The sequence below is a fragment of the Eublepharis macularius genome, chromosome 12, assembly GCF_028583425.1.
Source record: "Eublepharis macularius isolate TG4126 chromosome 12, MPM_Emac_v1.0, whole genome shotgun sequence".
NCBI classification, from domain to species: Eukaryota; Metazoa; Chordata; class Lepidosauria; order Squamata; family Eublepharidae; genus Eublepharis; species Eublepharis macularius.
In genome coordinates this window covers 43,965,303-43,979,282 of record NC_072801.1, presented here as the reverse complement: position 1 = coordinate 43,979,282, position 13,980 = coordinate 43,965,303, and the positions used below count along the sequence as shown (strand labels likewise).

The window sequence follows — 13,980 nt, the reverse complement described above, 5'->3', positions numbered from 1 at the left end:
TGTACATTAGACAGATGTTCTGTGTGAATAAGACTACCTCCCTTACTGGTCTCAGAATCACACAAAGCTCCTTAGGAAACTTGGAACAAAAGAACTGAGATTAGAATATAGTAGAACAATCCAAGATAGTTTATTAATTAAAATATGAAAACACACATAGCTTGATTGATATCAGCTCACATATACTTTTGTATTCCAGAATGTTCATGTACACAAGCATGCACACACAGTGCAAAGGTCACAGGCAGAGTAGATATTGGGAAAGACTTTCCTCTAAGGAGTTCTGAGTGATATAGATGGTTTTCTTCTCCTTTCTCACATTTTACATTCATAACAATACTCTGAGGTAGGTTAGACGGAAAGAAAGTGACTGGCCCAAGGTCTCCTAATAAACTTCATTGCTCAGTGGAGGTTTGAACCTTGTCCAGTACTCCATCCATATTGGCTTCCAACGGAATGTGAAGATTTTTAGTCTACAAGAAAACAAAATGCATTTATTGCTAATGTTTGCCTTACAGTTCGCTTGATACAACAAGCAGTTATCTTGTTTGTTAACAGTAGAGATGGGCATGAACTGGGAAAAAACCAAACCATGTGGTTCGTCATTCATCAAATTTCACGAACCACAAACTTTCACGAACCTGCCCCTGGTTCGCAAACCGGTTCGTTTGGTTCATGAAAAATGTCACATCCAGGTCAGAAAATCATCACTTTCCGGGTCAGCAGAAGGTCACTTCCGGGCCAGCAGAAGTTCACTTCCAGGTCAGCATAAGGTCTGCAGGAAGTCTATCCCCTGTTGCCTAGGAAACTGACTGACTGGCACCAGGCTGTCTGCAGTGACAGACCAAAAAATGAACCAAACGAACCAGCCTAAAAGTTTGTGGCAGTTCATCAGAAATGGGATCTGACGAATCGTGGTTCGTGAACCACAAATCAGCCTGGTTCGTGCTTAATTTTGGTTTGTCTTTCGGTTCGTGCCCATCTCTAGTTAACAGTGGGTTCCAAATCTCAGCTCTACCTCTTTGGCAGGCTGATAGTGTCCAGTTGCAGCTCCTGGGACCTTTGGACATTCAGCTGCTTTGTAAATTGGTTCTAGTTTCATAGCAGACAGAGGGTTGGCTCTAACCTGGGTTTCTGCCACTGAGACTTTGACTACCAAAAAGGCTATTCTGGAGATCATGGACAAAGCCATGTAGGATGGAGTTGCAGGAAGGACAGAAATTGGGCAAGATTGAATGGAAAAATTAGGCTGGATCTTGCCCAGAGAGCCAGGGATTACAGGTAACAAGGCCGGTGTTGCATAGTGGTTACAGTATCAGACTAGGACCTGGAACAATTGGATTTGAATCCCTGCTTTGCCATGGAAGGTCATCAAGTGATCCCATTCTCTCTGCCTAGCCTACCTCACAAGATGGCCATTGTGATAGAGTAAGGGGGGGAGCAAAAGCCACTTTGGGTCTCATTTAGGATGAGAAGCAGGATATAAAAAAAATAAAATAATCAGCATTGGTTCAAAGATAATCAGGTCTCAAGATACTATAGAAGGAAACATCTGAGTTACCCTTGCAGTTCACAGAGATAAATGAAACAGCTTGAGTTCAGAATCCTCTGTGGTTTCTCTATTAAAGCTTACATCTTGCATTAGGGATAGGGAAGGAACCACAACACATTAGAGCTTCTTAAATGTTAGGCTTGCAGGAAGCTGTGTAGATTCAAAGTGGGGAGGGGGGAGACAGAAGCCATGCCTTTTATTAAGCTTGACCAAAACAGCATAAAACAATGTGTTATCTTTCAAGTGTGCCTTTTTTAAAAAAAACATCCAAACAGATTAAGAGCTCTGGAGGATTAAAGCTTGCACACTGTTTTGTGCCATTTGGGTTAGTCTTAATTAAAAAGTACTGTATGGCTTTAGTGAGTTAAGCACAAATTGTTCTCTAGAGGTAGTGTGTTGGAAACTCAATTAGATAAGAGGGTTAATAGTTTATTAGGAAAGAAAACCCCATTCAAAAGAATTTCCAGATAGTCAAAAGTTGTTTAATCTTGGAATTGGAGTTTTGGGAATGGCTGATAGCTATGTAGTGCCAAACATTAGTTTTGTATAGAGTGCAATCAGAGCACCTTTATTGCCCCCCTAATACTCTCCTGTGACAGTGGGTAAAAACTCTAATACCTTTGGGTGTTTGGCTCATAATTTCAAACTTTTTTTTCTCTTTTCTCAGGAAAATTATGACAACTTGGAAAAGGAACTGGAGGAGAAGACACTCTTGCTGCACACCCTGCAGAAGGAAAAGGATGAAATGGAACTAGAGTCTCAGGTGCGCAAGATCTAGCAAGTGTGGATGGAGGACAGTCACATGCATGTTTCTTTTCTGGGTCAGAAATGCTCTCACTGCTGAGAAAATAAAATATATCACCTTTAAAAGCTTCATGATGGGTTTCTCAATCTTGTTAAACATGCTGGCGTTATTCTGTTGTCCAGGCAATGCTGAGTGTAAGCATTAATTTTTTTTCTACTGCATGCCAAGTTCTGACCTGTCTGGTTTTGTAATATATGGAGGGGGGTTTGTATGTTTTTGATCAAATCAGGCTGCAGCACAATCCATTAGCCTATATACCTACATAGCTGCATTGTTCTTTCTCCTGCAGAGCACTGTTCATAACACAAACTGGTGACTGCCTCGAGATGTTTTGCAGGTGCTAAAAGTCCTTCATTGGCTTCTGTTTTTTTGAGGCACGGTCCCACCCCATTCTGGCTGCCAGTACACTATAACATTCAGACATGAATGGCAGATTCTCCATAATTCACATGCACATGGTACCTGACTTGGATTGGGACTGTGAGGCAGGTGGAGAAGAGGATTTAGCTTCCCTGCCATACCATTTTCTTGATCTGAAACGTCTGCCAGAAGTGTGCCATTTGGCCCATTGGGAAAAACCATGTAGATCCCAGGGAGCACTGGGCTTTCCCAGCAAGCCAAATAACACTCCTCCCAAGGACCATTTCAGGTCAGGAAAATGGCACTTGGCTGGGGTGAAGAGACCCTGCAACTGACTGTTACAAAAGATGGGGACCTGAGGCGCAACGTGTGTCACCGTAATGTCTGAATTGACCTCATATAGTATTAGCTGCTGCTTGCAGCTACCTTGCGTGTCTGTGAAAAGTGCTGTCCAGAGCTGACTTATGGAAACCCCTTAGGGTTTCCAAGGCAAGAGACAAACAGAGGTGGTTTGCCATTGCCTGTCTCTGCATAGTGACCGTGCACTTCCTTAGTGGTCTCCTATCCCAGTAGCCAATCCTGCTTAGCTTCCGAAATCTGCTGAGATTGGGCTAGTCTAGGCCATCCAGGTCAGGGTTACTTTTCTGGAATCGATGCTGTTACCTTCGCTGCAGCATTACTCTTCCTGCCTCTTCAGGAGCTTGCATTTGCAATTTTTAAAAGTGATTATTTTATCCTGAAGCTCTGTAGCTGAACTCACAAATGCTGATTAATACAATTGTGCAGAACTGGCTCCCCCCAAAATGCTGTGCAACCTACACTGCATATTTGAGCTTGTCTTTGCAAGAAAGAATAAAAAGCCTAGTAGGAAACTGTCCACCTATAACGAGACAAGCCAGATTCCCCACTCCTCCACTTGAAGCCAGCTGGGTGACCTTGGGTCAGTCACAGCTCTCCGGAGCCACTCTGAGTGGGCATTAAATTGTCCTGAATAACTTGAATGTTGTTGTTGTTGTTGTTGTTGTGTATCCACCAGCAGTATGCTGCTCCACTTCTGCATTTGTAGTGGGGACTATGAGCAGGAGAAATAAGTTTACATATGGATCCCAAGTTATGATTTGGTTTTGCTTCCAGTTCTTTGCAGAAGAAAATTGATTTCATAAAGCTAAAGCATCCTTTGTTCTCATGGATTGGATCCCATAGAAAATCCCTGAAAGGGCGAAATCTTTCATCAATTTGACTCCAACTCCCCTCTCATACCATTCCAGGGAATCTTTGGTCCCCCAGAAGCAGCATTTGGGTGGCAGCAGGAAAGGATTGAGGAGCAGCCAATCTTGGTCTGTTGACAAAAGAACATTTAGTCAGCAGAGACTTATTGTGGGCCCCGAGCCCCTGAGCATTTCCACCACTCATAATAAAAGAGGTGTTTTTTTTAAAGTACACTAGGGGGCGGAGAGAAAAAAGTACACTTCCTGCAGTGAACAAAGGGTTTTTCTCGGCATGTTTGAAGATGCTGTCAGCCACTTTGATTCCAGCTGCTTACATCTTTGAAAAGGTTTGGCTTTCTCCATTCTCCTCCTCCTTTCTCTGCAGAGATTAAAGCAGGAGAACGAGGATCTGATGGCACACCTCCCTGAAGTCCTACAGGATGTACCTGCTGGGCTCTTTGCTCAGCCATCAGAAAATGCAGCCCTTGTGTTTGGGAATCCGTATTCAAGTGAGTATAATTGAATTTTTTAACTGGAGGCTTCCAGAGGTCAAAGCACATAAACAGACTCTCCCACTTTAAAAAATAAAAATAAAATTTATTTAAAATTTATTATTTTAAAAAATTACACTCTTGATCCAGGGAGGTTGGCTCTGTGGCAGATTGAATGTATGTAGCGGCTTCATCCTTATGGAATCGGCTGTCAGCCTGTGGCTAGATAAGGCTCTTCCTACAGGTTCCCTTTCAAAAGCAAACAAGAGTCCATTGATTGAATAAGGAAACTTTACTGCAGAAAAGGTCCATTATAGTCCACTGTCCTGAATAGAAGACTCAGGATGGTACACAGTCATTGTTACCAATGAAGAGCAAAGCATGAGGTACAGAGTAACAATTCCCATCTGAATCAGCCTCCCCCCACAGTTCTCAAAACAACATCTTTCAGTCCTGGGAAGCCGCTCTCCTTCAAGGCCAATGCTTGGTGGAACGGTGTTAGACAAAACAGTCTCCTCCGGTGGGAATGCTGCCTGGGAACTGGTGCACCTGCGAAGAAAGCACTTAAACACTAGAAGCATTAGAAAATGGAGTCAGTACAGTTTAAACATACACTGGACCTGACATTCTGCCCCCCTTAAAACAGATCCCCCCCTGGTTTATATGGGTAACGAGTATGAAAAGCTTTGGTTAATCTAGGAGCATGAACATGTACAGAGTTCACCCACTCATCGTAGCCAGAATCGAAATCCTTCCACCTAATGAGGTAAAAAAGCTGATTTCGTTTGAATTTAGAGTCCAAAATTTGTTGCACTTCATAGTGCATTTGGTCGTCTATCAAAGTTGGAATGGGTGGAGCTTTGATGTGCCACTTGTCGTCGGTGGGAGCTCTTTTGAGGAGACTGACATGGAATGTATCATGAACATGGCGCAAGTTCTTGGGTAAATTTACAGCAACAGTCACTTTATTGATTACTTTGCGTACAGGGAAAGGTCCAAGGAACTTTAACGCTAGTTTGCGGCTTGTCTGAGCTAGTTTCAGGTTCTTGGTGGAAATATAAACATGATCTCCAGGTTGTAAATCCCATTCGGCCGCACGATGGCGATCTGCGTACTTTTTGTAATCCAGTTTGGCTTTTTCGAGGTGTTTCTTAATAAGAGTCCACTGTTGCGCGGCCTCCCCCCACCAGGAAGATACATCAGGCGAACTAGAGGAATGGAAAGGGGGAGTGTCCAACGGGAAGGGATTGAAGTGAGCTCCATATACAATTTTGAAAGGGGCCTCCCCAGTGGAAGCATGCACACTGTTGTTGTATGAGAATTCAGCCAGAGGGAGAAGATCCACCCAATTATCTTGTTGAAAATTAATGTAGCAACGAAGGAACTGTTCTAAAATTTGATTAGTTTTTTCGGATTGTCCGTCGGTTTGTGGGTGGTGGCTTGAGCTGATTCCTTGCTCAATATTCAGCATTCGCAAAAGCTCCCGCCAGAAGTTGGCAACGAACTGTCCGCCGCGATCCGAAATCACCTTGGACGGAAAAGAATGTAATTTTACGATGTGTTTTAAGAATAAATCCGCCAGTTTTCGAGCGGAGGGTATAGCAGTACATGGAATAAAATGAGCTTGTTTGGAGAACAGATCTACTACGACTAAAATGCAATTATGTCCTTTCGAAAGGGGTAAATCAGTGATAAAGTCCATAGATATTATTTCCCAAGGTCTGTTAGGTGTTTCCAATGGTTGTAGGAGACCTGGAGGTTTCCCTTTCCGGGTTTTGGCGCTGAGGCAAATGGGGCAGGAGCTAACGTATTGGGAAATGTCTTTGCGCATGCCCGGCCACCAGAATTGCCGTTGTATTAGATGCAACGTTTTCAGATACCCGTAATGACCAGCAGTGGGGGCATCATGACATCGCTGTAATACCTCCCGTCGGAGGCTGTCCGGGACATAAAATTTGCTTCCAGCTAGCCAATCCCCCTGTGGGGATTGGGTCAGTTTGTTTCTAGGTGCTTTATCCCCCTCCTTTTCCACTTCAGTTTTAAGTTTCGATTTCCACTCCTGGTTGTGCGGGAGGGGCTGGCTTGCTCGGCTGCGGGTAGTCACCACGCCTCCCAATTGCGTAGGTGAGAATACCGTGTCTACAGTCTCCTCCCGTTTGCTTTTGTGTTGGGGCATGCGCGATAGGGCGTCTGCCAGAAAGTTAGTCTTGCCCGGGAGGTAATTTAAAGTGAAATTGAATTTGGAGAAGAATTCTGCCCATCGCAATTGTTTGGCATTCAGTCTGCGTGGGCTTCGAAGGGCCTCCAGATTTTTATGATCTGTCCAGACCTCGAAGGGGTATCGCGCCCCCTCCAGCCAATGTCTCCAGTTAGTGAGGGCTGCCTTTACTGCAAAAGCTTCCTTCTCCCACACATTCCAATTTCTTTCTGCATCTGAAAACTTCCTTGACAGGAATGCACAAGGCCGCAGTTTCCCATCCTCCCCCTTCTGCAATAATACCCCTCCTATCGCCGTATCGCTGGCGTCGACTTGCACTATGAAAGGGTACTTTTCGTTGGGGTGGCAGAGGATGGGTTCTGTTACAAATTGCCCTTTCAGGCATTCGAAAGCAGTTTGGCAATCGGATGTCCATTGTAATTTGGAGGAGGGTTTTTTAGCCTGGTCCCCTTTATTTTTTGTTTTTAACAGTTCCGTTAAGGGGAGCGTGATCTGGGCGAAGTTTGCTATAAAGTCTCTATAGAAGTTGGCAAAACCCAGGAATGACTGCAGTTCTTTGCGGGTGGTGGGAGTTTGCCATTCTTGGATCGCTTGTACTTTGGCTGGATCCATTTTCAATCCCTCTTGGGAGATACAGTACCCAAGGTAAGTGAGTTCAGTTTTATGGAATTCACATTTGGACAACTTGATGGGTAGTTTATTATTCATCAAGGTGGCCAGGACTTTTTGCACCATTTGAATGTGTTCCTCCTCTGTGTCCGAATAAATTAATACATCATCAAGGTACACCACCACCCCTTTATAAAGGAATTCGTGTAGAACTTCATTTATCATGGACATGAATACAGACGGGGCTCCCGCCAATCCAAAAGGCATAACTAAGTATTCATACTGTCCGAGGGGTGTATTAAATGCGGTTTTCCACTCATCCCCTGCCTTGATACGGACGTGGAAGTAAGCATCTTTTAAATCTAATTTTGTAAAGATCTTACCTTGGGCCACGACGTTGAGAAGGTCTCGGATGAGCGGGATGGGATAGGCGTTGTTGGTGGACACAGCATTAAGTCCTCTAAAGTCCGTGCACAGCCGAAGTCCCCCATCTTTTTTCTTCACGAAGAGAACCGGAGCGGCGTGGGGGCTATTGGCTGGGCGGATGAACCCTCTTTGAAGATTGGTGTCGATGAATTTCCGGAGCTCTTCTCGTTCATGGAGACTCATGGGATAGAGTCGTCCTTTGGGCAGTGAGGCTCCAGGTAAAATTTCCACCGCACAGTCAGTTCGTCGGTGCGGGGGTAAAGTATCAGCTTCTTCTTCGGAGAAAGCATTCAGAAAGGGCCAATACGGTTCGGGTATTTGGTTTATTTCTTCTTGGGTGAGAAGAGCCTTCTCAGTGTGAGTTGGATCACTACCCCAGTTTTGGTTCCAACGATGGTTTTTACAGTTGGCGTGACTGAAAGTGATGCATCCTTCTGCCCAATTTATGTAGGGATTGTGATCACATAGCCACTTGCTGCCTAGAATTAACGGATATTTGGCAGTGGAGCTGATGACAAAAGACCTTTTCTCCCAGTGTTGGCCCATGCCTGTGATCACTGGGATGGTTTCGGTGGTAACAGGGTTCATATTGGTGCCATCCATTTGTTCAAATATTACTGGATTTTGCAATTCACGAGTTGGTAGGACTAGTCCGTTGACTAGGGCTGGGGCGATGATGTCTCTTGAACAGCCCGAGTCGATAAGGGCTTGCACTCGGATGTGCATCTTCCTCTCCGGGTTAAGTAAAGTCACTGGCATGAATAAGATGGACCCAGGCGGCCGGTTCCGTGCAGGGACGGGCTTGGGGTGGATCTGTCGGTTGGGCCCTTTTACGACAGATCCATCTCGTTTCCCGACTGGGGGCTTTCTGGATTTACCTCTGCATTTGGGGAAGCGGGGTCGTAATCCATGACCTCTTCCGCTTCCAGCCCCCTTTCTGAGGCGGGTCGTTGGGAAACGCCGCGGCCTCTGTTCGCTCGTGGAGCGGGAATCGGGCGTTGGAGAGTAGGAAATGGAGCAAGGGTTGGACGCCGTAGTTGAAGCGGAGGTCTTTGCACAGGCCGGTAGGGGCATTGTGCTGCAAAGTGACCGGCTTGTCCGCATTGCAAACACAGCCCTTGTTGCCATCTAGCATCTCTCGCTCCACGAGTGGCGTATCCAGCTCCCCGTCCTCCCCTCTGTAAAGTTAAGGGTCTTCTTTGTCCCGTTTGTTGTTGTTGTTCAACCAAACGGACTTCCAGAATGCGATTTTCAACTTCACATGCAAGCTGGATCCAACCTAATAACGTAGGAGGATTGTCCTGCATAAGGGCTCTGTCCAGAAGTCTCGGGTTTAGCCCTTGCTTGAACAGGATAATTTTGGTGGACTCCTCACACCTAGGGCATTTGGCAGCTAGTTGTCGGAATTTCGTAATATAGTCCCTTGCCGACATGCTGCCTTGTTTAATGGCTTGCAATTCTGTTCGGGCCCTGGTTTCCTCTAAGGGGTCTTCGTATTGTGCTCGAATAGCGTCCACCAACCCCTGGAGAGTATTGAGTTCGGGGGCCCCGATATTGTATAGGCCTACATACCAGTCCGCTGCTTTGCCTTGTAAGCGGGAGCCGAGATGCTCAATTTGACTGGCCTCGCTGCCGAAGAGGTGTCCCCACCGGTTGAAGAATTGCACTACTTGCACTAGGAAAAATCCTAGTTTGGAGGGATCCCCATCAAAAGTAGCTTCCAGTTTCACCCAGCCCATCGGGAGGTCTTGTCTCGGAGCTGGTGCTGGGTAGAAGTCCGTCGGAAGCATCAAGGGCACTTGAGGTACGAGGGGAGGTAGTTGGGGACCCGGTTGTGGCAGGGGTGCTGGTTGCACTGGCGGTGGCAACACCGGCTGAGCTGGTGGTGGTGGCCTCGGCTGGGCGGGCGGTGGTCTTGGTTGGGCCGGTGGCTGTAGCAGTGGCCGGGCAGGCTGCTGCAACCTTGGTCGGGCTGGTGGTGGCAACGCCGGAGGCGTCGGCAGTAGCGGTTGAGGTGGAGGTGGCCGGTGCGGTCGAGTGATGATCGGCCGCTGAGGGGCGGGTTGGTGGGGTTGTAGTGGTGTAGGCCCCACCGGTTGATTCGGAGGTGGTAATACGGGTTGGTCCGGTGGCAAACGGATCGGTTGCTGCAAAGGGATTAGTTGCGGTCGAAGCGGAAGGGGCCGCAGCGGCGAAGGCCTGATGGGTGGTGGGCCGCGCGGGCTTGCCCCTCCCAGCGTCGTTACTCTGGGAAGCAGAGGCTGGTCTTGTGGCGCCGGTAGACCGTCCCTTGGGATTTGCTGAATGGGGACAACTTCTAGCGGTTGTTGTGGCAATTCCTCCCCGGGAGGAGCCGGAGGCTCTTCCGACTGATCCGGCCGGACCGTTATTGGAGAAGCGGGAGGGGGTATCACCGTCGTCTCGGTTGGACGGGTTGGCCTTTCTTCCCCTTCTCTAGGCATCTCAGCTGGAGTCTCAGGAGGTGGATCCCCGTTCGATCTAGGGGGTTCTGTTGGAGCTTCTCCAGGTACCTCAACTGGAGTATCCCCGCTAGGCGGAATTTCGTCTAATCTAGGAAGTTCCGCGGGCGGTTCTCCCGGTTCTCCAGGGCAGGATTCCTCCTCTCCTGAAGGCGGCGGCTGCTGCGGAACGACCTCCACCGGATAGGAAATAACGCTTTGGAGGGTAGCTATCTGTACAGCCATTTCTTCAGGTGATATTCTCTCTCCTGCCCCCATCGCTGAGATTAGGTGAATGGCATGAGCCAAACTTTCCTCCATGTCGATCAGCCTAGCTTCCAACTGTTGCATTCGGCTTGGACCCGGTTGCCCCATCACGGAACCTCCCTCAGTTGCACTCACCGGGGAAAACGGCCCCCAAGGCGGAGGGTCTCCTTGATCGACTCGCGATCTCGCTGCTAGAAGTCCTTTGGCTAGGCCCGTCACTGCCGAGATGCCGGAATCTACAGCATGGGTGCGACTTTGCATCTGCACCCAACTTTGTTCAGGAACTTCCGTTGGCTCTTTCCACCGGGCAAGTTCCGAATAATCCCAACTCAGGGCGCCGCGGCGGGATGTGTTCCCGTCCGTCTGTTCGGTCGTCCTGTTCCAAAACAGCCACGGTTGGCTGCTATCCAGCTCAGGGACAGTCTCTAGGCTTCGGCGCCCGTCCATCGAAACTCGTGGATGTAGTCCACCGGCCCGGCGCTCTCTCGTTTCTCGGGGTCTGGCTCCCCACTCCGACGGGGTGGGTAATGAGATCAAGGGGAGAGCGGCCGCCGTCGGCCTTGTCCCCTCACTGCCGAGGTCGATGAGAGGCGGGGTAGTAATCGAAGCTCCGGTCCCGGCTGGCACCGGTTCCTGAGATTCTTGGGGTTGCGCTGTTTGACTGTCAGGAGACGCATACGGATCAAACAAAGGATCCCTGTCCGGGACTACCTTGGATTCCGCTGGGCCCGACTCAGGCATGATTGGTAACAAAATGTCAGCCTGTGGCTAGATAAGGCTCTTCCTACAGGTTCCCTTTCAAAAGCAAACAAGAGTCCATTGATTGAATAAGGAAACTTTACTGCAGAAAAGGTCCATTATAGTCCACTGTCCTGAATAGAAGACTCAGGATGGTACACAGTCATTGTTACCAATGAAGAGCAAAGCATGAGGTACAGAGTAACAATTCCCATCTGAATCAGCCTCCCCCCACAGTTCTCAAAACAACATCTTTCAGTCCTGGGAAGCCGCTCTCCTTCAAGGCCAATGCTTGGTGGAACGGTGTTAGACAAAACAGTCTCCTCCGGTGGGAATGCTGCCTGGGAACTGGTGCACCTGCGAAGAAAGCACTTAAACACTAGAAGCATTAGAAAATGGAGTCAGTACAGTTTAAACATACACTGGACCTGACATCGGCTGCCTCATGGAGGTGTGGGGCATGGGGGCTTTTGTAGCAGCCTGGCTGCTTAGAAAACAGGTGCAAAGCAGAACTCTTTAAAGGAGCTTTTAGCTGAGTTGCTGTTATGTTTTTTATCCTGTTGCAATACTCTGATAGGTTAACCTTGTTGATTGTGGGTGGTGATGCTATTTTAGCTATGATTACCTTTTATTCTTTGTGTTGGTGCTGCTTTAGTTGGAAGGCTATGTTTTTAAAAGCAATTGTTTTTGTTGGGAACTAGTTTGAGTGATATGATGTAAATATCTTTAATAATAAATAGAATGCCTGGTTTTTTTCCTTCTGGTCTGTTACCTTTCCTTTTCTGACAAAACAGAAGATTGGATTCAACTTTTTTTTTCTGATGGAAAAGAGAGAAGGGGATTCCCTTTCACCATGAAAAGGGCTAAGTTGGGGATGATGGGACCTGAATGGGCAAAAACCATGTGGGATGGGGGCTATAGTGAGAAAGAGAATTGGGTGAAATTGAACAGAAAATTTGGCTAGATCCAACCAAGAACCTGTGGATCTAACTTTAGAGAGGACACACACACAGAGGGTTGGATCTAGGCAGCTTTTCTTCTGGTGAAAAAGGAAGAAGGGTACCCTAAAGGCTATGGGGATTGTGAGACCTGCATAGACAAAAACCTAGTGGGACAGGGCTTGTCATTAGCAGGAGAATGGAGTAAGAATAAGAGGATCCCGCCCAAATGGCATGTTTCAGCTGACCTTAGCAACATCGTGCCTTAGTAGGAACTGTGTGGTCCACACAGTTCAAACATGCTGTGTGAAAAATGCAATCTGCATGCAGAGGTTCCCAGGTCTGAGTTCTATCATCTCCATTTAAAGACTCTCAAGTAGCAGGTCTTGAAACCTGAGACTGCGAAGATCTGCTGCCTGACTAGATGGACCAGTGGTCTGATTCAGTACAAGGCAGCCTCCTGTTCATATGTTGAGTGATGTTACCCTTACTTTTCTCTGAACTTTATACTGCTGTTCAGTTCCACTGTATTGGACTGAACTGCAGAAAATAAGAGAGCCAGAAAATGGTGCATGGAAGGCAACAGACAAGGGCGGTTTCCATGATTCTCCATATAGATTTCTTGGCTGATGCAAATGCAGGGGCATTTGCAGTGGCAGTGGAGCAGCTGTACGGAGCCTTTCCCTGCATATTCTTGTCTCAGCCTTCTGTGGCTGCCATTTCCACCCATGCCCCCAGAGGGCTTTTGGGGGGCTTTTAAAAAAGAAGTAGTAGCTAGATTGATATAGTGTTATAATGAGCTACTGCTATGATCTACTAGTGCCCTGCTTTCATTTTCTTTAATAATTACATCTTTCGCTCTTTTCCTTCCAGCATTACAAGGGGAAATGTTTAGCCTGCACCTTCTTCCTTATAACTGCACAAGGAAAAGGGCTAGAGACTGTGAAAAAAGAAAATTGGGAACTAGTTCATTGTTGCAATAAACCATTATAACAGTATAGTAATCTACTTATTTGAAAACCCTGAAAAGCCCTCCAGTGTGGGGGGGGGGGAGCAGGGGGGAGAATGGCAACCATAGGGGCTCAAACAATTTAAATGATGTCAATGTGGGCAGGATCTGCAAAATATACACCTTTGCACCTACACAGCATCAAAAAGTGCTTTGACATTTTTTCCAAAACAATCATACCAAACCAGGTTTGGGAAAGATTGCAGCAAAATGGGAGGGAGGACAGAAACCGGGCAGATAGAGGGAGAAGTCATATGCATGCTTCCTGTAAGCAGTGGTACAGTAAAGAAGCCAAGGCTGAGCAGACCTTTTGTATGGAAGAAGCCAAGCATTTTGAGCTGTTAGTAGAGATGGATGTCTATCCTCAGCTAGAGCATCATGCTATTGGTGAATGTGCTGAACACTTGCCCTTCTGCTAGAAAGTATCACACCAAAGCCAGCCTTTGATAAAAACGTGAGAGGCTATTCAGTGGAAACAATCAGCAGAAAGAATACAATACAAAACGGATTTATCCATTTATATGGATGACTGACACAGACACTTAATAGTACTCGAGATGGTGGGGTGAACAATGTTGGAAGCATACAGAGCTATGCAGAAATGTACGCTCAGGCCACATCACAAACAGCAGTGGTAACTGCAAGGTGACAAGGGAAGGGATTAAAATGATGGAAGGTTAGTGCATTCTCTAGATTAACATTCCTTAGCCACTGCCGATGTTGGCAATACAATACAAGTTCCAAGTTTCTTTTGGACATGCCCGAACTAGGTTCATAGTTCTTTGGCTCATGGATCATGTACAAATGTGTGTGCTTACTGTCTTCACTACTCAATCAGTTGCACTACAGAGTTAAAACCTGCACATCTTTCTGTATAACCTCTGCATAAGGAAAATTGTA

At 46.9% G+C, this 13,980-nt stretch overlaps 1 protein-coding gene across 1 annotated transcript in view; it reads left to right on the top strand.

Moving 5' to 3' along the window:
- CALCOCO2 (calcium binding and coiled-coil domain 2) overlaps nt 1-13,980 on the top strand; it is a 45,700-nt gene that overhangs the window by 27,289 nt on the left and 4,431 nt on the right. Inside the window, exons 10-11 of the mRNA XM_054995634.1 lie at nt 2,220-2,315; nt 4,311-4,434. Of these exons, the coding sequence (XP_054851609.1) occupies nt 2,220-2,315; nt 4,311-4,434 (220 nt within the window). The remainder of the gene's footprint in view (nt 1-2,219; nt 2,316-4,310; nt 4,435-13,980) is intronic.